This window comes from Sphaerodactylus townsendi, linkage group LG10 (assembly GCF_021028975.2).
Source record: "Sphaerodactylus townsendi isolate TG3544 linkage group LG10, MPM_Stown_v2.3, whole genome shotgun sequence".
NCBI lineage: Eukaryota > Metazoa > Chordata > Lepidosauria > Squamata > Sphaerodactylidae > Sphaerodactylus > Sphaerodactylus townsendi.
The window spans coordinates 25,866,793-25,892,000 of record NC_059434.1 but is presented as its reverse complement, the minus strand read 5'-3'; the positions used below and the strand labels follow the sequence as shown (position 1 = coordinate 25,892,000).

At 43.1% G+C, this 25,208-nt stretch overlaps 1 protein-coding gene across 1 annotated transcript in view; it reads left to right on the top strand.

Annotated features, from left to right (window-relative positions):
- Window positions 1-25,208, top strand: part of SGCZ (sarcoglycan zeta) — a 704,005-nt gene that overhangs the window by 638,616 nt on the left and 40,181 nt on the right. The window contains exon 6 of the mRNA XM_048510247.1: window positions 24,557-24,629. Coding sequence (XP_048366204.1) covers window positions 24,557-24,629 — 73 coding nt within the window. The remainder of the gene's footprint in view (window positions 1-24,556; window positions 24,630-25,208) is intronic.

Here is a 25,208-nt window from a genome sequence, read left to right as displayed (position 1 = left end):
AAATCCAATCGAAACCAGAATTTAAGAAGAAGGTTTTACAATTTTATTAAAGAGCCAAAAATAATAAAAATGCACATGTGATTCAGCAACACATGCATACATAGTTTCAAGCAGCCTAGGATTTAGAGAGAGGTAAAAGATAGATAGGAATAGGAGAGGAGAGGCAATAGGAGAGGAGAGGCAATATTTACTCATCTACAAGATCCCAGGAAGTGAAATCCAGTGCCAGTGCTGTTTTCGAGGGATGACTTAGAGTACAGTAGAACTAAAAACCAAAGGTTTTGGCACCAGATCCAGGGCAAGGGGCTCTCGCTTGTTAGATCTAGTTACAGGAATAGCCCTCTTGCAATGTTCCATTCCTGGGCAGGAACAATGCTATGGAAAAAGGGATGATTTGGTCAAAGCATGAGAGTTCTCAGCTCCTGAGGAGATCAGGACTGCGTTGATGAAATTAATGCCAGGGTCATTCCAAGTCAGGGTGAGTTCGGACTGACATAACAATGGAACTCCAGAAGATTGAGTGGTTCTCTGATAGTCAGGCCGGAGGTTTAAGATTAAATTAGTGTTAGGAAGAAAGGGAATCAGGTGATCTGACAATCTGGGTGTGGAGCTTTTGTGTGTTCTTTGTGGGATTGAGGACAGATGTGTGTACTGAAGATTGTGCTGTTGTTATCCAGATCTGGGCTGCTGAGCCTTCCAGGAAGGCATTGTCTACTGCTATGCATACTTGATTGGGAGGGGGAAGACATGTTGAGGAAAACCCTTCTTAGTATCAAAGTCCAAGAATTATGATGGCATCCATCTTAGTCTGAACTGTCTATGATACTAAAATATGACTTGTAGGACATTTTAGAAACTGCTATGGGTCTGCATGCCAACACAGTAAGTTGATGCAAAAGCTATAACATATATCTGTACAGATAACAAGGCTTCAAGTGACTGGCAGATTTTAATGTTATATGATCTGGAAAAGTTGAATAAGTTGTTCTGTAATTCTCAAAGAGACATTGTACATATTATGCAGAATGAGGGTGTAGAATTCTGAATTTTTCCACATCACAATCCTAAGCAAACTGGAACCACTGACCGCTATGGACTCAGAAAGCCATAATTAGATTTAGGATTGCTCCATCTGTAAACTTGCACTGTGACATTTTTATTAATTTCTTTCATTTATAATTTGATTTCTAGGCTGTCTTTCCCCATGAGGGCTCAGGGCAGCTATCAACAATACAATTCATAAAACTTTAAAGCAATCAAGTGCAAACTCATGAAGCCCCAATACAACTTGTTAAAGGATGGAATTAATAACATACAGTAATAATATAATCAACAATAAAAGAAGAAAACCCTCAATAGCAACAGGAAAGGGGGGGAGGAAGAGAAGGGAAGGAGAAGGGAAGGAAAAGGGAAGAAAGAAGGGAAGGGAAGCCAGCCAAGTTGGACACTGCTGGTGCTCTCAACCAAAAGCCTGGTGGAACAGCTCCACCATACAAGCCCTGTGGAACTGTGACAGGTCCCGCATCACCTGAGACTTATTTGACAGAATGTTCCATCAGGCCCGGGCCAAAGCCAAAAATGTTCGGGCCCTGGTTGAAGACAGCCAGACATTCCTGGACATGCTAGCTTTCTACATGCAGAGGACTTTATGTCACAGGGAACATTCAGGACTCTGACATCCCAGCTCCTATCTGAAGTTGTAGAACCCATCATCCTACTACCCCATTCAGTGTAGGACAGCACCCAATCTTTGATGTTAGGGAGCAATGGGGAAGATGATTGAAAATAGTTTTCCTGGTCTCCAGTTTTCAAAGAGGCAACATGCTTGGAAAGCAACAGTTACAGGGACTGCTTCCTTATGAGGTGAGGCTACCAAAGACTTCTGACATTTTAAAATATTTGGGGTTTATTTCAACAAAGCCTGTTTGTGTTATGTAGTGGTTAGAGTGTCAGACTAAGATCTAGCACACTCAGGTTCAAATCCTCATTCTACAGTGGGAGCTTGATGGGTGACCAGAGGCTGGTCACACACAGCATGGTTGTTACAAGGATAAAATGGAAGAGAGAAGCACAGCATAAGCTGAGATCTCCAATGAAAGGCCGCATCTTTTGGGCATCCCTTTTCTTCTCTCCCCAAATGCAGAGTTCACACACTTGTTGGTTTAGCTTCAGGCAGTCTGCAATTTCTGCTGAGTCACTCACAACTTTGGGGGCTTTGCATTGATTAACATGTCACCATGAGTTGGAAGCAACTTGAAAACCCTTAACCCACACACAAATACACACTCAATTTTCTCCCGTTGCAATTAATAAATACTGCTCTGTTAATCTTATGGATTTTACCTTCAAAATCCAACATTTTTTCTTAGAAGAAGAAGAAGAAGAAGAAGAAGAAGAAGAAGAAGAAGAAGAAGAAGAAGAAGAAGAAGAAGAAGAAGAAGAGGAGGAGGAGGAGGAGGAGGAGGAGGAGTTCGGATTTATATCTCCCCTTTCTCTCCTGTAGGAGACTCAAAGGGGCTTACAATCTTCTTGCCCTTCTCCCCTCACAACAAACACCCTGTGAGGTGGGTGGGGCTGAGAGAGCTCCTAAAAGCTGTGACTAGCCCAAGGTCACCCAGCTGGCATGCACAGGCTAATCTGAATTTCCCAGATAAGCCTCCACAGTTCAGGCAGCAGAGCGGGGAATTAAATCCAGTTCCTCCAGATTAGAATGCACCTGCTCTTAACTATACCACTATACCACTGCTGCAGACAAATTAGCAGATTGTGTGGCAAATGAACTACCGCTAACTCCTTCTATCTGCCAGAATCCAAAAGCCAAAGGGAACTAAAGTATCTGGTTCTTTTATTTAAAATAAATTTTTGAAGCAGACATTTTAGGATAGTTGCATTGAGGGAAAAAAGGAAAAGAACTTGAAAAAGCACAATAATAAAGTCAAAACAAAAACTTACAGAATCAAGTCAGTATCCTACTGGCAGACAAACTCTCAGGCGGCTAAATATTCAGAGGTTCAAGCTTAACCAATAAAAATTGGCATTAGCTTTCAAAGCCATTACTAGAAATTCCACCAAATAGCAGCCATCGAGTCACCAGTGGCAGCCATTGCGGCACAGGTGAGCAGCACGAGGCAAAAGGAATGGGGCAGCCAGCTCTGAGGGCGCCGTTACAGGGAGCTGCAATGATTGGCCTGAGCTGCAAAGGCGGGAACAGCAGAGCGCTTATAAGCACCACGCCCCGAGCCTCGGCCTTCTTGGCTAGCCAAGGCTCAAGAGTGATGTGACCCACCCACCCTCCCTAGTTGCAATTGTTAATGGTTGACATGTTGTAAATGGTTTTATTGTCGCGCATACTTTGCATGCTTTTGTCGCGAGCCCGGTGGGATTGGCAACTGGCGGAATTGCACAACACCATCTGTGAGGAGGAAGCCAAGCCGGCGGGTGGCGGTCTTCCTCCATAATTGGTACCCTTAAGGAAGGGGCCGCAGGGGGTATGGGAAGCTGGGCGGTAAAGCCAAGCCCGGTAGGCTTAGCTGGTGCCCGCCACCCCAGCAGGAAGGGTTGATACCAAGGGTATCTACCCCGGTGGCTCCCGGCTTCCTGCCAATGCCCCAATAGGGATTGGGGACAGCATGGTCAGGTCAGCAATGGTGCTGACCTGCTGATGTTGCGATCTGTTTGTCTCCCAGCTTCTTGAGTGTTATGTTTGTTAATTAATAAATTGGGCTGCGGCCCCATCTATTTATCCAAGTCCTTGTTGTGTTCATTTGCCGGGGGAGGGTCTACACCATCTGCACGCAAATAAACTATTCAAAATAAAGAGGGATGTTACACTTAGGAAAAGCAACCATCTGCAGTAAGCTGTTAATGCTTTTTTATTTCTCAAATGTTTTTGAAAAGGAATAACAGGACAGATATTCTAGTTATGTATAGTCTGTGATTTTCTTTTCAGGGTATCTCTCTTCTCTACTTTGCAAAATGCTGCTACTGGAGCTGTAATTTTAGAGGAACAAAAGCAGATGGGTGGAAATGTTAATCCCCCTCCCCTCATACCACCTTTCTTAACTCACAGTACTTTTATCCTTACTTGGAAACTTCCCAAGAGTTAACTCTTTCCTCTTGAGCCATTTTCTTTCGGCAAACTGATGCTTCAAGGATGCTTTTGGGATCCATAATTTTTCACAGCAGGGGATTTTCAACTATGATCGTCCAGGAAAAAAAGAGCTTTAAAGTACTTTTACCTTATGCCCATCACCCCTTTAAATTGCAACTCCAAAGCTTATGCAAATAATAATAATAATCCTTTTTAAAAAAAAAGAAAAAGAAAAGAAATAGAGTACTGCACACTATTTCATTCTACCCTACATTTAATCTGGAGAAACAGAGCTAGATTTTTTACAGCACTTGAACTTGAAGGATTAGACTTCTCAACTTTAATTACAGCATGATGGAATATGAATAAGTACAGTGATGATTTTTGTATCCATTGGGTTTGCTCCCATAGATATATTCAACTGGTGATGGTATTTTGCCTTGATGCAAGAAGTCTTTTCAAGCTTGCAGGGGAAGGGGAAGGTTCCTTGCACAAGGGCAAATGGCCACTGTCAGAGGAACAGCTCCACAGGTTGCCTGGCAATGCATTCCACATGGCTTGGACAGACTTTTGAAACTTTCTGTGCCAGTTCATGATGCTGTTTGGGAAAAGATGGGTGAGGCAATTTTCCTGTGTCTACAAGTCTGCCCTGTGCAATTCTCAGAATATATATATTCCTTCTTAAAAACAAATGGTGCTTTTTTAATTGATGAAACCAAGCAATATGTTGATTATCAAACAGAAATGGTTCCATCAAGCAGTAAAGGATTCACAGTAACAGATTTCTGGTGTTGAAGCATTGCCATGCAAAATATAATTACGTATACTTACATTCCTTACAAAATCCAAACGAGAAATTTAACATTGACTGTTTTTCTTTGTCTTACAAGTGAAATTAATGCCAGTATTTTTAACTCGCTGTGATTATCACCGGGTCATCGGGTGCCAGACTCTGCCCAGGATCCATCAGTTAGCCATTCCTGGTCTAAAGTAAGCTCTCTTCTCCCCTGACTTCCACATAACATGGTTAGTGAAGGTGTATTGTGGGAAGTCTTTAATAGAAACACAAAAATCCACCCCCTCCCATCCCTGATATTTGGCGCTCCAATGCCATGTCAGGTTTTATCAGTTCTCTCGTGTCAGTGGACTTAATGTAAAGTGACTGGCACAAGCCATGGGGACTTGCGTGTGTTTGCTGAAGAAGTTAAAAGCAACACCATCCAGGGGTCAGAACTCAAAGGCAGACTACAAGGTGAAAGTTAACTCTATATTTCTTGGAGCTTGGAGAAATAGAAATGCCTTGTGGCAGTGTTCTAGTTGTACCCTACAGCCATCATTCATTCTTTCGTAACCTCGAGGCGAGATGACATGAGGCTGCCCTTTGTGACTACTAGAAAGCTGCAGACTGTCCAGGGTAGAGCAGTACACTAGCAAACATGGGGGAGATCACACTATACTCCAGTTATGGCTTGGGTCCCTTGGAGCATTCTGGTTGCTTTTGTTACCTACAGATCTTTCAGTAACTTGGCCCTGCATGTCAAGAAAAACCAAAGAGACTTTCTAAACTTTGCCCTGTTATTGTCTCTGAAGATCAGCCCCTTAAGTATACTATTCATGCATCAGCATTGTATGCCGTGCTCATGACAAGGAAGCATTTCATTCACTTAGCAGGTAAGATTATGGTTTTAGTGGGGGGATTAGGAATAAGAATCTCTAGACTACCTTTTAACCTTTCAGGCCATGCATAGAGCATGTGTGTGCTTCCTTCCCCCAGATTCTGTCATGGAAGAGGTGGTACAGCAACCAGGTGCCAATTGTCTTTTTATCTGGAAAATTCTAAGTGGGCCCACTGATGGCCAGAGACAAGCCAAAGAGGGTTACCAACCTTCAGCTGGAGATCTCCTGCTGCCAGAACTGATCTTCAAGCAACATACATCAGTTATCCTGGAGCAGGGGTGTACTGCCCTATGGACATGGGGATACCCATGCATGCCTTTCAGTCATGTGGGGGGGCACCAGACAGCCCCCCATGTGACCAAACAGCTTGTGCCCCAGCCACACACCACCAAGCCCAAGGACATAGGTAAGGGTGGGTTCACAGGCTCAACCTCCCCATTACATGTCCAAAGCTCCCCCCTCCCTCCTCCCCCCTCGCCCCCCACCAGCTGGGCTCCCAGCCAGCAGTCCCTTCTGCCCTCCCCTCTGGGGAGAAGAGACTGCCATCCCCAGCCTTGGAGAGCTGCTTTTATAAGCATTGAGGCTGGGGGGCAGGGCTCAGGGGTGGGACCACACCCCCACCCACCCTGGGGGTGTGCCCAAACCTCCCCAAGCCCTGCCCCCCAGCCTCAGTGCTTATAAAAGCAGCTCTCCGAGGCCAGGGTTAGCAGTCTCTTCTCCCTGGAGGGGGGGCAGAAGGGACTGTCAGCTGGGAGCCCAGCTGGTGGAAGGGGTGTGGGGCTGGGCAGGGGAGACTGCCATCCTGGGCCTCAAAGAGCTGCTTTTATAAGCACTGAGGCAGGGGTGGAGCTTGGGGAGGTGTGGCCACGCTCCCAGGGGAGGGTGTGGGCATGACCCTGCCCCCAAACCCACCCCATAAAAAATCTATAGCTACATCACTGACTAAGCCCCACACCCAGGAGCCAGTCTGCAGGGAGACAGGGGCAGGGCTTGGCAGCGGGTAGCTGTGGCACCTGCTTGGGCTGCCTGCCACTGCTGAGCCCCGCCATGCAAGCCAGCTTTCAAAAGCCAACTTTTGAGGTCTGCACAGAGACTGGGGACAAGGCTTGAGGGCATGGCCCTACCTCCCCCTGTACCCAGGGGTGGGGTTTGGGGTGTGCCCCCCCCGAGCCTCTCCCCCAGCCACCATGCAGGTCGACTTTTGAAAGCTGGCCTGTGGGGGGCTTTGGGGGCCATGCCCCCGAGCCATGCCCCCAAGCAAAGGGGAGGTAGAGCCATGCCCCTGAGTGCAGGGGGCATGGGGGGTGTCCAGAGAAGGAGTCATCTCCTGGCACCATTTCCCTCTGATATGACTCTGACCTGGATAAAATGGCATTAAACCCAGACTGTAGTAGAATATTTTTGTTCACAGACAACAAGGAATACCTAGGCACCAATTTTAACACAGCTGAACTGCCAAGGAATACCTATCTGTCAAGAAATACCTAGGGGATGGGGCGGTCTACAAATCTAAACAATAAACAAACAAACAAACAAACAAATAAATAAATAAATAAATATCCCCTTCTCTCCCTTTAATGTAGATTTCTAAAGAGACTGCCCAATGGCTTGCTAGGGAGGGCTAATCCACGCAGGTTCCAAGAATGGAGACATTGGGCAGCCAACCTTTCCTTCTCAATCTTAACTGAGTTGCAGCGCCCTACTCAAACTATGCTACCAAACTATCCGTCTTCATTTATTAACGAGGCACAGTCTTATAGACAATAGGATGCAAAATTACATATAATACAGGGTTTAAGATAATACCAGAGTTTAATACAAAAAGAAACCCCAAAAGATAAACAACTCAATAAGCTCCAAAATTAACTATATATCTAATTCCCAAGTTTTTCAATTTGACCAGGCTGTACCAGGTAGCCAACACAGCCCTCTCAATTCCATCTGTCTTTTAAAACAGAGCTTTATGATTCCCATTCTAAAGCGAATACACTTATTTACATCCTAATTAAAATGCGGGGTTTATATGCATTTTAAACAAATGCAGGAACATATTAACAAAACCCCGCCATTTTCATATGGAAGATAATTTAAAATCTAATAAATAAAATATACTACTCACTATTAGAAGGAAACAGTATCTTCGGGATTTTATTCATTCCCTATTGTAGTAACAAACTACCACAAAGATAACCTCACATAAACAAGTCTGCCCTTTCTTCACAGCCTGAATAATATTCTCCTTCCAGTACCAATTACTCAGCTGTAGGTTTAGTTATTTAATTTACCAGGTTCGAGCCCTGGAACTGTACAGCAAACAAAACAGTAATGAATGATGTTGACTTTGCCACCTTAGCCTGGTACCAAAATACATATATGCTTGTTTCTATGATTACCAAATAAGAATAATTTCCACAATGACTTTATCACTAGGAATATTCATTATCCAAGCTGTGAACATGTTGTAGGTTATCTGTCAGTTTTATTGTTTGTATCCTGCCTTTCTGCTGTGTTTGAGTACTCCAAGCATCTCACAAAATAAAATAATCACAACACGGTTTCAGTAGGCCCTCTCCTGGATAGCCCAGGCTAGATTGATCTCATTGGATCTAGGAAACTAAACAGGGTCAGCCCTGTTCAGTATATGGATGGGAGACTACCAAGCAATACCAGGGTTGCTACAGAGAGGAAGACAATGGAAAACCATCTCTGATCCTCTCTTGCATTGAAAACCCCACAGGGTTGCCATAAGTTGGCTGGAACTTTATGACAAAAAAAAATCAATAGGACACTAAAATATAATAACAAAAATACTCTTAGTCCATAGCATTAAAAGTAGACAGTGCCAGAAGCAAGAGATCTAAAATAAAATGCATTATGTTTTGAAACCCCTTGGAGACAGGCACTTCCGTTATCACTGTTTGGTAGCCCACAAAGTCACTATGTCAAATGTTGACAAACCATCACTGAAGGAACCTTAAAAACAAAAGCTGTCTGAGTTCTAAAGTTGAAAACTTTGACAATCTTAATTATTCCAGTTCAATTCTAACTCGCTTGAAGATAGCAAGAGTTTTTCCTTCTGACCTTAATGTTATTAGCATTGTACTTTCCTAGATATAATTTAGAAAATTGCTTGGTCTCTAAAATGTCTCTGTGTTTGTCTTTCAATTAGGTTATTTTTGTTCTGTGCTCAAAGGCAAAAAAGGCTTTTCAGATTAAAAAAAACCCTTGTGTCCTTTATACATTTTTTTCCCAAGCACATCTTCTGTCTTATTTTAAAGTGCAGACTATAAAGGAGGGTGGAAAGTACTTCAAAGTCTGGTCTCTGGGGAACTGAAGGAAAGAGTAAACTTCAACTTTTGTTGATAAAGAGTTTTCCTGAATATCTGTGTTCTCCAGCTGATTAAAAAAAATCACACTAGAACATTGATTATAGGAAAGAGTCATCTTTATGATTTAAGTGCTATAGCGGAGGTGCAAAGAAACCTAATTAATGATCCACCCTTTTATTCTCTCTGTCATGTTTTCATCCCATCCATCCTCCACAAAATTCTCTCTTATCCTCACAACTCTCTTTTATCCTCACAACTCAATGAGCTAGGTTAGGTTGAGAGAAAATAACTGGCCCTACATGGGTAACACAGTAGGATGTGATTCCAGATCTCTCTAGGTTTAGTCCAGCAGAGCCCAGCAGTTTAAGCGCTGTGCAGTACCAGCTGAATCACCTCAATGTTTCATTCCACAAGGAAATATCGACAGTAACAGTGCAATCCACAGGGTGGGGACAGATTTGCTGCAGCCAGGGATGGCACTGCTGCAGTGCTGTAGCTCCACCTCCATGGGGCTTCAGGTGACATGGAAGAAGGGAAAAACAGAAGTCCCCAGCTACCTGAAAGAATCCATGCAACCCAATGGCCTACACACACACTTTTGGTGATATAAGTTGGCTGCCAGCAGAGGGCTAAAAGCCCTCTGCTTTTCCCAGGCTAAAAGCCCACTGAAGGCCAACTAACCTCAACTCTGCCCCTGGGAACACCCCCAGACTGCCCACAACACTGCAAGCTCCTGCGTTTGGATATCACTGAGCCGCACCACATCCTATCACCAGCATATTTGCCCCTAATGCCAGCAAAGTGGGTGCATGGGAGAAGTGGTGTGTGGGCAATTTTACACCCCCCAAGTGACAGGATGGCATGCGCCCAGGGACATGTGACCTCACATGTCCCCCTGGATGGTGTGCCCCTGATTGGCAGAGTGCAAATTCAACATCCACCTTGCAAAGCTGTACCTTTTAAAGTTATATCTTGGATACATGTAAATTGCTTTATTTGTTCATTATCCATCAAAGTCTCAGGGCCTGCCTACATCCATATGCAGCAATGTCGACTTCTTCAATAATCTATCACTCACATTGGAAAATCTAGTCTGCATCTCACTGACAAGTATAATTTGTGCACCACCATTTTATAAAATGCCATTTGGGAGTAAAATGGGAGGGGAGGTAGGAAGACACATTTTTATTTTAAATAAGATGTGAAAGTGGAACGTTATGGGAATTTCATCATGCAATTTCAACACAGTCTATTTGAACTGTTAAGTTTCTAGCCCCCTGGCTTCTGTTTAGACTGTATGTTGACCTAAAAGCTGAAATATTAATTCAAGACAAGGTATCCATTTCAAAGATTTTCAATTAGTAATTCTTGTGCGATTTACTGCTTTGTTCTTCTGTGTTGACAGGAACTGTTAACAACAGCAATTAGCACCAAAACACATTTTTATCAGAGATATCTGTTAGGCAAATTGCCCAGAATTATATGGTGTATCATTTTAGTCATGACAATCATCTAAATAAAACTAATATTTTGCACATAAGTCCCCAGTCTGAAAAGAACGATTCTGCTTGAAGCTTCCATTCAGATCACAACTGGTATGCAAACTGTCACCAGTGTCCTCAAACTTTTTTTTAAAAAAGTTCAGGTTTTCTTTTGACAATTCAAAATTGGATTGAAAATGCTCCGTGCTTACAGACCCTAACACTGTTTTCCCCACCCTTTATCCCCTATTTTGATTGCATTTAAAAAATCAGTAAGAATAAAAAGACTTGCAGTCCTGCTGGGAAATAGTGACAAAACTTGTATTCTGTTCTAAAGAAATACATTCTGGCTACTCAACTCACTTCCAGCTCCTCTCTGAGCCTTGTAACCGGAGATGCCAGAATTGGAACTTGGGACCTTCTGCCTGCAAAGTACATGTTCTGCCCCTGAGCTATGACCTGTCCTTGTCAATTGTGTATTGTGAGCAAATGATTGAGGGGTCCATACATCCAGCACCTGATGGGACAAAGAATACCTCTTCTTGCTCCACTCCAGAAAATGGTTCAGAGAGAAGGCAGGATCCCTGTTTCCTCCTGCATCATCGCACCAATCTGGATCAGACCCCATGCAATTTACAAGAGGGTTGCTGCTGAGAACTGGCAGCTGCTGTAAAGCTGCCAGGCTATTGGGACAACCCATGTAAATGATAATGTGTAGTTTGGCCCTTACTTAGCAAAATGCAAATACATTCCCTGACTTGCACTGTAAAGTTTGGGGGGGAGGTGGGGGGGGGGAGAGAAAAAAATGGGAAAAAAGTTTGGGAAAACAAAGAGGATCAAAAAGATAAGCAAAAACAAACGTCAAAGGTATAGTGACTGGAAAGAAAGACAGCTGTGAATCACCCACCGGCTGCGGTTGCCTCTGGGGGGTGGGACGGGTGGAGCCAAGGTGACCACTTCAACAGCTAACTGAGGAGCGGAAGCCGAAGCCCGAGGAGCCATGTTGGAGCAAGGAGGCTGGCGTCCTGCCAGGAGGGAGGAGCTGATGTTGACCCTTTAAAGGGGAAGCCCTCCTTTGTTCTGGCCATGTGCTTCGGCCAGCCAGCGATTTGCCGACCCACCTCTCCCTAGGTTTATTCGGTTGTTGCATTTTTTCTGTCATAGCCATTCGGCGGTGGTGCATGGGTAATGATCTGGAAGTGCCGATGGCGACAAGAGGCAACCGCCTCTTGCCGAACTGCCGGCAGAAATGGGGATCACCTCTTGCCAGGAAGCGTCCGCCCGGCAGAGCTCCTTCAGCGGAAACAGTGGAAGTCCAATACAGGGCATCCGCCCATTGGAGCTTCGCTATGAAGCAGACAGGCCAGATCAAGACCCATGCTACGCCTCACGCTTCTGTTTTGGTTGGCTAATAAAATGGCTATGGCCAAAATGTTTATCCCAGCAAGTGTCCAGTGTGGTTATTGGAGAGGATTCACCCTGGTGGTTCCCACCCTCATAAGGCAACCCAAAATATAAAACAAAGCTATATTCAGCCTTAAAGAAAATGTTTCAGTTTGGTCAGGGCATAAACTGCTACAGACATTTAGCACATATGTGCAAGAAAATCTGTGTGCGCTGCAAAAACAGAGGCAAGCATCAGTCTTACATAGATTGAATGCATATAAGAAACTGCAAATACCACATACCACATTTGAGTATGCCTAACTCAATTATCATAAAAAGTCCAAGGTTCAAGACAAGCTCCCCAGTTTTATGCCCATGTTGTGGTGTTAAACCACTTAATGAGCTTGGATTTTCCATCTTGCCTGTGTTGGTTTGGGAAAGCTATCATTCTGTATTCAACATATATATTCTTTGTTCAACATTCAAGAGATTCATAAAAAAATTCTCATGTGCATGATGAGTCCTATCAAAACCAGGCTAAGAAACACAAACGAGTGGCTCCTTTGTACCTTGTCTTCACTCTGCTCCGTCAATCATCCTCCTACGTCTACCTACTACTTAGCTGGCTAATTACAGCAAGTGCACCACCCATTTTGCAAAGCACATCTTCTTCTCTTGCCACTTACCAGTGTGATAAAAAAGACGGAACAGCACGTAGCAACATTGGTGTAGGAAGAAGAGCTGTCTTCCTTCAGTTGCCTGGGAAATCAGTACATTGGAAGATAGACAAGACTGCTGAAGTAGCCAAATGAAAGCCAAAAGAGCCCTTTGGGGATGGGGCAGTATAAAAATCTAATAAAATAAAAAATGAAAAATAATAATAAAGGCTGAGCCTGAATAATCATAATAATAAACCAACAAAAAAAATTACAGTATGTATCTCCAGAAGTGTATAGTATGCATCTACAGAATTCTGTAATGCCATTAATCACTATGTAGAGAGATAAATGGACCTGAAAATACATTTGTGGGGTTAATTTTCAGTTTGAGGTATCTGAATATATACCCCTCGAAAAGTTGCTGTCACTGTGGGCCTAAAGAAAGAGACAGAAAATCCACCTAAACATAAAATATATAAAAGATAATCTAATTATGTAGAAAATATATATTTCACCTTCCCAGGCTAAACTTCTGCATTTATTTATTTGTCCAAAAACAGACATGCTCATATGGAACGGAAACTTAGCTTTGTTACATAATTTAACACATGTATGTGGATAGGTTAGATGCCCTCTCTTATCAAGAAGGTTCAGAATAGGTTTACTGAGATAAACAGCAGTGCAGATACATAGGAGTACTAGCTCTTCACAGCTATGTAGGTTACACATAGTACATAAACTGCCTCAGCCATCATAAAACATAACGGCCGAAGGATGGAATGCATGGCGATGACTCACTTCCAACCAATTACCACACATGACTCAGTTCCATGTGTGGAAGAGAGCCTTGCGTGGAAATTGGCCCCACCGTGTTCCATCAAAGCTTGATGTTCCAGAGTCCCATTCGCTCTCCCCGCTACCCAAAGAACAAGCAGGACCCAGAGGCAGAAAGAAAGTTTTCCCAGAAATACAGCTGATGTTCAGAGTTCAGATCCTGACTGGCTGATATGCCCGTCACCAACAACAGTTCAGAGCCCACTGTATTGCTTACCACAGCGGGCTTTACTGCTAGTACTTCACATAATAAGTATTCTTCTTTAATTTACACCAGGTAGATTTTAAGACCTGAAAAACTGCCAGCTGTTGAAGATCGGTGATGGTATCCTAATAAATATACATATTTTTTCTGTCTATTCATCTAAAATAACACACAAAGCTGCTTTATACTGTCAGACCATTGGTGTCTTAGTGACACTATTGTCTGCTCAGAATGGCTGCAGCTCCCTCCCAAAGTTTCAAGCATTATATCATTTGCTGCTTAATCCTGTAAGTGAAGATGCCAGGAATTGAACTTCTGCATAAATAGCAGATGTTCTATGACTGAATCATAGCCGCCATCATGCCATTCATACTTTTACTGACGTGATGATTTTTTTAAGTTCACTAGAGAATAAAGCAGGCACTTCATATACATAGCAGGATACTCTTATATAGTAATAGGCACACCATTTTAATCTGTACAGAACATAAGCATACTAGATTTACTTTTAAGACTGCATAAATGTGCAAGTAATTGGAAGTAATATACAAAGCAGAGGTATAACGGGGAAAATGAGACGATAAAGGAGAAATATTGTTTGAAGCTATAAAAAGGGAATATCGCAAAATTATGAGTAGTCTGTGTGAATTACAGATTAGGTTGGAAGAATATAAATATACCATTTGGAACAAGATTTGCAATGTAGAGAAAATGAATGATGATTTGATGTATGCTTTTATGAAGGTAAATGGTATATCTTTGCTTTTAAAGGCTGACTCGGCATTTCACTGTTGATGGAGGGAGTCTTTCGTACACTTGCCCTGCTCGGCAGACAGGTCATAATTCAAGCCTGATATGTTATGGTGGGTGGAAGAAAGGTGGGAAGAGAAGCAGTTAATTATATTCACTTGACTGACTCAGCTAAATTATAGGTGACACTTGTAATCTCCACCATGCTGGCCATGCTTAGGTACAATCAAAATCCCCAGTAGACGCTGAGTAAACATTCTGTAGATGTGTCAGAAACAGATGGATTCCTAGAAACCAAATGAACCCAACTTTCCTGGAAGTTTTTGAGGACGTCTCTTTTAAGTGGAAGGAAATTTAACCTCAGTGCAAAGTTTCAGACACACTTGAAGGTTCCTGCTCACCTGAAATATCCGAGTAAATGTCAAGGCAAGCAAAGCTAGTTTTGCTAACATCAGCAAAAAATTTCTACATTCTAGGACAGTGGTGGCGAACCTTTGGCACTCCAGATGTTATGGACTACAATTCCCATCAGCCCCTGCCAGTATGGCCAATTGGCCATGCTGACAGGGGCTGATGGGAATTGTAGTCCATAACATCTGGAGTGCCAAAGGTCCGCCACCATGGTTCTAGGGCCTAGGCCAGGGGTGTCAAACTCGCGGCCCTCCAGATGTTCATGAACTACAATTCCCATTAGTCCTTCCCAACATGAGCATTGGCTATACTGGCAAGGGCTGATGGGAATTGTAGTTCATGAACATCTGGAGGGCTGCAAGTTTGAAACCTGTGGCCTAGGCAATACATCATGAGGCGGGATTTGATCCCTCTTGTAACAGGAGGGCCATTCAGCTCTGAGATGGGTGCCTGGTATTCCCTGTCCCCACATGTGTATTCTTCATTTCTCATCACTTGAGATCACTCAGTATTGGGTATCTTGCTGTTTGTAAATATGGACAGAATTAATCAGCTTTGGATTTGAGCCGGTATCTATAATGGAAAATGCTGACTGTTGCAGATCTTTCCTGTGTTCCAGTGGTTCCAACAGACTAGCCCTGCACAGACTGATTTACAGTGTTGTGAGACCAGTGCAGGGTTGGCACTGCAGGGGAGAAGAGGAAGAAGAGAATAAAATGGTATTTCCTGACACTTTTATTAGCACAGTAGTGTTTCAGGAAGTGAGAGGAAAGGGTACTTTTGTGCCTGTCGCCTCCAAGCTGCTAGAATCAATTTTCCCAAGGACAGGACAGAAAATGTGAAGGAAAACTGCAATCTGTATATCCCATGGTTTGTTGGATCCAACCAAAGCTTTTTCTGTGGTAAGACCTGGGTCCATTCACACATGTATGTTCTCATGCTGCCCTTAGCAATGTCTCAATCTTCTGGCATTACCAATATTCACATTCATGAAAAAATATGAAAATACAGTCATAGATGCAGCTTATCGAGACTTTAAGGAATGAAAAGTATCTGTTTGCACAATTATTTATTCATTCAAAGTTTGCTAAAAGGTAGAAAGAGAGCAAAGTGTTCCAAAATAAGACTGAAGATCATATACAATTTTTGAGATACATAAAAACCATTTTGGGAATGGGGGGAGGAAACTATCCTTAAAAATCTGCAAAATATCATTACAAAACTCTGTTGAATATTTGAAATGCTGTTCTCTATAATATCTTTGAGAAGTAGCTAAATGACAGAAGTGTAAAGTCATTCAAGGAGGCACCCAAGCAAGGTGAAAGGAGGCATTGAACATTCCTGCATGGGTCATTAGGCTGATACTAAACTGTGTACTTGTATAATTTTACATGAAGAGCTGGGGGTAAGGGGAGGGGGAGGGAGCTTTTGGAGCCACTGCTCCAGGACAGAGATTGAATGTCTGATAACGAATCTGCAGTCCTGCTCCATTATCGGTGGAAGGTTCATCATCGGACATTCCATCCTTTAGTTCTTTATTATCGGTAAGATCTTGTTGGATCAGACTTTGTGAACGCAAATAGGAAACAGTTGGTTTTTCAGGGACTAATTCTACATGTTGGGGGCAGGACCAAGCAGAGTGACAATGGTGCCAGGTGCTATCACAACTTAAGATGTTGCTCCAGTGCTTTCAGTCAGAATGGTGAGTCTGTGCAACAGCCTGATTGAGTACTCCCATAATGCACAAGTGCCAGAATATTGAACTTGTGTAATAGTCTGGTTGTGTGCTGTGTTGGAAGTAGGCAGGATTCATAGGTATTCAAAACACAGGCAGAAACAAGGAGAGATACAGGGTAATCCATCCACGTTTCATTCTAAAAAATGCTTTAGAAATCAAGGAAGTCTGGCAATGGGCACATTTGGACTCTCCTTTTCCTCTGACGCATTTTCCCACCATTCAGAAGGAAACTGACACAAAGCATTGTCCAATTTACCAGTCACAGTGTGGCTTGCGTTCACTGAATGTGCATGGGGCGGGGGAGGGGAATGTCAAGCTTCACATCCACATAGTGGGGGAGACCCACAGAGAGGTCAGAAAGGCAATTAAAAGACATCCAAATGACTCAGAATCCATGGGTTAGTTAATTATCATAATGGTAGATATGTACTTAATAAGCTCAGTTTACTTCATTTTCATTGAAGCTGTGCCATCACGACCTTTCTCATTAACTGACAAACTTTCCTGCCTTTTTCCTTTCTCAAGTCACAACCCAAAGGGAGCTTTCCCTCTTTTCTCTTAGCGTTCTGCATTTATACTGCTTGGTAGAATTTTTGTTGGTTTGTTTGTGTCTATGCTTTTGAAGAAACATCAGCTAGAAAAACTGAATCTGTCTTACACTGCTAGACCATTAGCCTAGTGTTATTTACTCTGCCAGTCATTCCCCAAGGTCACAGAAAGAACTCTCTTCCCAGCCTTACAGTTTTGTGTTCCTTCAAAAGTAGGCACTAGGAAATTTCTGTATTCAAATCATGGGCTCTACTCTAAACTACAAACCCTTAACATCATAAAATCATCTTGATTTTGTACTTCATAGTATGTGCTGAACATTCAACATATGTGAGCTTCAAAGTCTGATATAAAGTTGTTTGTTGGTGATTTTAGTTTTCTGCATGTTTTGATTGATCAGCTGAGTTTTCCTGTGTCTCACGTTTGTTTGACAACAAGACATTTAAATCAATAGGCCTTACTTCCAAGTAAATGTGCTTAGAATTGAGATCTTAGCCTTCTGCATTTTCTGGCTAGTGCATTAAGGACCTTCAAGTCGCTTCCAACTTATGTTGATTCTATGAATTAACAACTTCCCAAATGTTGTGGTTCCTTTTTTGCAATGTTCTTCTTATTCCCTCCTTGACTGGAGTTCTGGTACATGATATTCAGGGAGCACAGCACAGCTTTAAAGGTACTGTTTCACCCTATAGGTAAGAACAAAGAAAACATCTTACCACTAATAACTACTTTCTCTTAAAGTTTTAACAGTGAAACTTTAGAAACTGGCACCAACTATTAATGTTGCTGCAGTGAAATATTGCATTGTGCGACCTGCTGTTGGTGGTGAATGGTACCTTTTCAGCAGTAAACATCCCCTCTGCTAGATTACTGAAGGCCACACACCCACACCACCAATTGCTTTGGCTGCGAAGTCCTCTTCTGGTTCCCAGTCCCTGCAGTTAATTGCATTGTGAGCCTCTTGCTTCCCTATGTGACAAAATTAAAAGGCTTGCTTTGCAGCTCCGCTGAACCTGAGAAGGGCATGGGAGCAGCAGAGCCTCTGTTCTAGATTTACCTCTGCTCTCTCACAACAGCAGGATTTCTATCGCAGAGCCACAGGGAACATTTCTCAATAAGTCATTTTCTGTTTTGCATTGTGGTAATAACAGATTGGATTATTCTCTCTCTTTGTACATCTCTGTTGTTCAGTTCGTTGATACAGAAGAAGGCTACCATTCTTGGGAGAGAGAATGGCTAGAAAGCAATTATGTCGGTAATAGGAGCACTAATGGCAATATCTGGACCAGAACCTTCTTAATAAGTTTCTTTAAAAGAGGATATTATGACTTTAATCTTATTCCATTGTTGTAAATGCAGCTTATGCTTTTTCCAGCCAGGCAATGATTTTTGTTCCTCCATAGAAAGTTACCTCAAAGTGCTCCACATGACAGTGATTATCATATGGTAAGCCATTGTAGAAGGCAATTCACTACAACATGGTAAATTTCCTAAAAGAGAGGTTTGGGTACATGATTTTGAATGTTGCATTGTGGAGCACTTCAACTAGCTTACAAGTTAGGGATGGGTGTGTGCAGTTCAGCCCTCAATCTGTCAGCAGATAAGGCCAAGAAAAGTGACCCAACACAGCAGATTTGACTGGTACTAATAATGAACCACATATTATCAATTACTTAGTTTATAGTTAGATTTTCAGAAAAAGAAGAAGAGTTTGGATTTTCTCCTGCAAGGAGTCTCAAAGTGGCTTACAAATTCCTTTCCTTCTTTTCCTCACAACAGATATTTTGTGAGTTGGTGTCAGGGCCCACATCCGCCAAGCAGCATCCTGTGCTTCACTGTTTATTGGAGTTTAGTCCAAAGCAAGGATCAACACAAGCAAAGGCTCGCTCATCCCAAAATAATATTGCTGCCACACTGTAACCCTATTCCTACAGCCTTATATACAGAATGGTCTTCCCGCTAATTGCCAACCTCCCCCAGTTGTGCTTCCTTAGTCTGGCTCCTGCAAGGACTCCCTGTTTCTCCTTGCCTGCTCTAAAGCTGTCAACCTGTAGGTGTGCCTCCACTCCTGTAGGTGGCTCTGCAACTGCCTTCATCATTATTCCTGGGATTCAGGTGACCCTGGGGGTACAGGAGGTGACTGGCTGTCCCCTGACTGAACAACTGGGTGCTGGGGAAGGACACCTGGGATCTGGCAGTAGCTTTGAGGTGGCAGTTTCCATCCCAGGGCCTCTTCCTCAGGTGTTGCCTGAGCCCCTGGCCCTAATCCTGTGTCCACTACTGAAGGCTCAGGCTCTAAGTCTGCCTGAGTTGGCTGGACCTCTGATGGCCCAGCCTAACCTCCTCTACTCCAGACTCCATTTCTGAGGCTTCTGTCATGCTGTGGGTCCCTGATGGCCCATCTACAACTTCCTCTTCTGCAGACTCACTATCTGAGGTTTCTGCCATGGACCGGACAGGTAGGTGGGGCTGAGAGAATTCAAACAGACCTTTAATTAACCCAAGGTCACCCAGCAGGGAAATAAATTTAGTTCATCAGATAAAAGACTGCTGCTCATGTGGAAGAGTGGGGAATCAAACCTGCTTCTCCAGATTAGAGTATACTGCTCTTAACCACTACACCCTACAGGGTACTAAGCCCCCTCCCCAAGAACACCTATTGACATAATGTTGAACTATGTCAGAGCTGAGAATCACAGAGGGAAATTTTTAAGGAAACTATTGAGAAATCTTTCTGAGGCTCTAGGGGGCAGGGCAGTTTTTGAGGTAGAGACACCAAATTTGTAGCATAGCTGCTGGTGTCTCTCCTTACAAAAATACCCAAATTTAATGAAGAATGAGTCCAGGTGTTCAATTTTATGGGGTCCCATTTTTTCTCCTTTGGAGAGAATAAAAAATGGATGGAACACCTTCTTTGGGAATCCATAAAATTGGACTCCTGATCCAATCCAAGAGATTCTTCTAAGAAGCATCACCTGAACCTGTGTTGTACACCTATATTGGTGGCTCTGTCTTTAAAAAAAAACCCTGCCTCCTCTGAGCCCAACAGTGTTTTCCTATAGAGTTTAATGGACAAAAAAAATGGATATTTGAACAAAGCTGAAAAAACACATATGGGGGATTCACTTTTTTGGATTTTCTAAAAATTCAAGTCTATTAATCCCAAATCTGAAGAATATTTTTTTAAAAAAATGGTGCACACCCCTATCTTCTGTGTTGTTACATTAGTTGTTGGATCATTTGCATCTCACATGAGTCTGATGGTAGGAAAAACAGGTTCTTCTCCTTTTTAGATCACTGACATCAATAAAATTTAACCATATACAAAAAAGACTGCTATTTGGTCACTTTGAAATGAACAATGCAATTGAGATGAGCTTCATTTACTCTAACCCTGAAGCTGTAGAGGCATTATAGTTGCATTTCTGCATGCACCATTCTCCCAATAAAAGTGTAATGGCAAAGTTTAGCATTTATTTGCCACTACACCGCTATGAGTCCCCGTTTCTCTTTTGAAAGCACGATGAGACATGGAGAAATCCCCTATTTTGCTGTTTACATAACAAGTGCTCTCTCATTATGTTCATTCTCTGAATGCATCGCTAACATTGTCTATTACCAAACTTTCAGCTCTATAATTTGTAATATATGCTTGCAGTGATATTAATGAAACCATATTCATTGTCATTTTCCAAAGGCTGAATCTCAGTAACCAGTAAATTGAGCAGAAATAAGTAGTTTACACCAGTCAGTCTCCAAGAGTACTACATTTTCAGTTTCCATAGTTTCAGGGGAGTGCAATTTGCGAATGCATGACTAGCTGTGGCTTGTCCTGAATTAGGATGGATATGATGAATGCCGAGCTCTGTGTCAGAGAAATATCTTTAAAACCGTACCATTTATAAAACTTCCATGTGTCCTGAGGATTTCGTGCTTCATTGAAATGAAGCTTTTCTGGGAAGCTTTTCCACTCACTGCCTCCTTTAATCGCTGATTTCTTTATGGATAATCCTTCCATCTCCGGGATTAGGTTGGTCAAAAAAGTACATCCACTACCTTTTCATTAACAGATTGCTGCCTGTTTCCGAAGTTTATATGTTCTGCAACTTGCTAGGAAGTTAATTGTACCGTCCCTGTACCCCCGTGGCATCTGGTGAGGTGGCTTACTGGCTGTATCACTTTGGGACAGTCAGTATATAGGAAGTGAAAGCATGCCTTACCCTTTACTGTTGCGGGGCAGGAAGGATCTCAGATGGGACTGTGCAGCAATGGCTGATTAGATGTGGGTATGACTTGGAGTCCTGATGTGGGTTTGGCAAGCAGTGGGTGTGGCTTGGAGTCCTGAACAGGCTTCCTCAAGAGGTGGTAGTTCTCCTTCTTTGGAAGTTTTTAAGCAGAGGCTACATGGCCATCTGACAGCGCTGTTGATTCTATGATTCATTATGAATTCAAGCAGATGGTGGAAGGAAGAATAGGATGAGCCAGTGCTCAGCTCTTATAGTCGGTTCTCATATGCCCAGGGTAATACTGATTACCACTTTGAGGACAGAAAGGGATTTTTTTTTCCAGGTCAGATTGGCCCAGGAATCCTGGAGGTTTTCTGCCTTCTTCTGGGCATAGAGCAGGGGTCACTGGGGGAGTGAGGAGTAGCTATGAACTTTCTGCATTGTGCAGAGGGTGGGACTATATAACCTTTGCTGTCCCTCTTAGCTCTATGTTTCTATATTTCTATATTGAGGACATCGCATATATTAATTTATCCAGCCAGACTGGACTCAAGTTTCAGTTCACATAAGAGGGACAAATACTTTGTGTCCAGAGGCCTGGAGCTAAAATTGGAAGTGACAGAGCTCCATAGCAGGCTAAAAAGAGTTAAACTTTAAAAGAATTGGAATACTGAAAGCTTATTGAGGAGAACTGGGATGAAAGGCAAGCAGTCAGAGCAGTGGTTCAGTACATTTCATCACAGAATACTACATAGCCCATCAATACCAGTACCTGGGAACCCCCCCCCCCCCGAGTAGTTACCCCCACAAAGCAGGAAGTTCAAGGAAAAGTGCTTGGCAAGGCAGTCAGATGATTCCAAGCAATAAATTCAAAGAAGGAGTGAGATTGGGTTTGATTGGCATATCATAATTGAGGGGGGGGGAGTCTGGGGAGGGTGGGATTTGGAATGGAGAGGGACTTTAGGTGAGCATCATGCCATAGAGACCACCCTTCAAAGTATTTTCTCCAGAACACAAAGCATTTTCTCCAGAACACTTCATTTCTGACTTCTGGAGAGCATAGTTTCACAAGAGTTCCAGATCCCAGCTGGAAACTGGCAATCCTAGAACACACACAAGCGCGTAGGTAAGGGGGAGTGTTTCTCGGGTTCAAACCCCCCATTACATATCCAAAGCTCCGCCCCATTTCTGTTTTTTTCACTTTTTGGGCCTGCAGGGGGCACAGTTTTTAGGCTAGCAGTACCAAAATTATAGAAATTTGTTGGGAGACTCTTTGGATGATACCACCCAAGTTTGGTGAGGTTTGGTTCAGGGGGTTCAAAGTTATGGACTCCCAAAGTGGGTGCCCCATCCCCCATTGTTTCCAATGGGAGCTAACAGGAGATGGGGGCTACACCTTTGAAGGTCCATAACTTTGAATCCCCTGAACCAAACTTCACCAAACCTGGTTAGTATCATCGGGAGAGTCTCCTAAAGATACCCTAAAATTTTGGTGCTGCTAGCTTAACAACTGCACCCCTGACAGCAGGCAACCCCCAAATTTCCCCAGATTCTCCTTTTAAATCCATCCCCTTCGGCATGGATTTAAAGGGAGAATCTGAAGTCCCCAATTTAAAAATTGAAAGTGATGCTGTTTCAGGGTGGGGGTTAACCCACCCCCAAACAGCATCCTTTTCAGTGTTGTTTAACTGGGGACCCCAGATCCTCCCTTTAAGGTGAATTTAAAAGGGGAACCTGGGCTCGCAAGTTTAAACACCATTGAAAGTGATGCTGTTTGGGGGTGGATTCCAGCATCAAAGCAACTGCCCATGGGGGGGCCCCCCACAAAACTCAGATTTTGCATTTCCCCTAGCTACTCCTCTGCCCAGAGGGGAGGGCAGAAGGGGCTGCTGGCTGGGAGCTCAGCCGGTGGGGGGGCGAGGCAGAAGGGGCAGGGGAGTCTGCCATCCCTGACCTCGGAGAGCTGCTTTTATAAGCGCTGAGACTGGGGGCAGGGCTTGGGGAGGCGTGGCCACACCATGGGGGGCATCGCCCCAACCCCCAACACCCCCATAACAAATCTATACCTACGTGACCACGTCACTGAACACACATATAGGAGGCAAGCAGGTGAGCAGGCTCATGTTCATGTATACAATGGCCTGGGCAAGCCATGCATGTGCTGGCCATGTGCTGGCACTGTGCAAGTTAGCATTAGGAAGGGGGCACCATTTGCAAACTTGGACTGACTGAACACTATTTCCAGACTTGGCAAGTGAAGGCAAAAGTCTGAAAGAATTGGATTGGTAGAGGAAGGAAGGGAAGGTAGTTCAGAGGCTTGTCACAGCTCAATTCAGAAAAAGAATGAAGAGTTGAAAAAGGCTTAACTGGTCCACTTAAATGAAAGTTGGCTGTGAAGAGTATGATTGGCCTATTTGAATGAGAGCTGCTGGGGAGAAATCTTTGATATGAAGAGACTAGGCAGATATTGCCCTAGACTATAGCCCTGAGTACTTGATTATGCTAAAATATCTCGATTTCTAATTCCCACATGTACAGCCAGCCTGCAGCTATCTACACCCATAGACAGGAGACATGCTGACCCCAAAAGGTTTTTCTACAGACTCAGAGGACTCCTTGATTCTGTGGGAAAAAACCTACATTTTTTTAATTAATGGGAGGGTTTAAATCCCACCAGAACTAAATAAAGCACTCTTAGGCTCATTCCGCACAGGCAGAATAATGCACTTTCAAACTGCTTTCAGTGCTCTTTGAAGCTGTGCCGAATAGCAAAATCCACTTGCAAACAGTTGTGAAAGTGGTTTGAAAATGCATTATTTTGCGTGTGTGGAAGGGGCCCTAGTCTTTTTTATTTGACTCCATCTGTACCCCACTCTCCTAAATGTTTCCATTTGCAAAAATGCAACAGGAGGGAAAACTGAGTTCCTCCATTGTATGTCTGAGTACAAATCCAGTCATACATTTGTGACCTAATGTGTGTCTGGCGTTTCATGTATTTAAACCCTTAGATTGGTCACAATTAATTGGTTTTGGTGAAATGTCATCATAAATAACAGGATCGCAGTAACGGACAAAGTCTTTCAAAATATTGCCAGCCAATAAAACTACAGAGAAAAGTTTTGTCTCTGTGTTACATAACACCCTCCAAAGAAATACATTCATGGAGCTCTGCAGTGTTGATATTAAATATGCTGCATATCATGGTTATGTTTTTATTTTAGGCACAGAAGGAGCAGTATTTGAACACTCCGTGGAGACACCCCATATCAGAGCAGAGCCTTCCCAAGACCTCAAGTAGGTGCTTTAAGGACACTCTTTCAGTATTATTTTGCAAGCATGAATAGAACAATTATGTATTCATTTATTTTAAAAGTTATACTGTTCCAGTTAATAGAACAGAACAGCATCCATTGCATGAAGTGAGATGGGATAAGGCTGGATTCTATCCTACTGCTCTACAAGCAGACCTAAATTCAAAGCTACTTATTTTTCTGCAGCTGAATCATCCTAGTCTGGAGTTGCTACTTCAAAAAGTCACAAAGAAAATGTGTTGTTTTGATGACTTCCTAGGCAAGGTTAGCTTTAAAAATATACTCCAATGAGCTTGTTGCTTCAGCATTTGGAGAGGCTGGAATCATCTTTTAGCAAAGTTAAGACCCATATCTATTCTCACCTGTTCTATGAAGTCATTCCCAGACGGAGCTGTTTACGGAGTAGGACCTGAGAAGAACAATAGGATAATGTCAGGAACTTGAATGGACAGCTACTTCTTCTAACAACTGCCCCCTCCAAGCTCCGTCCCCAAGTTTCTGCCTCAGAATGGCCTGCCTTTTTCTTTGAACTCCAAAAAATCCTGAGCAGGGCTGGAACATG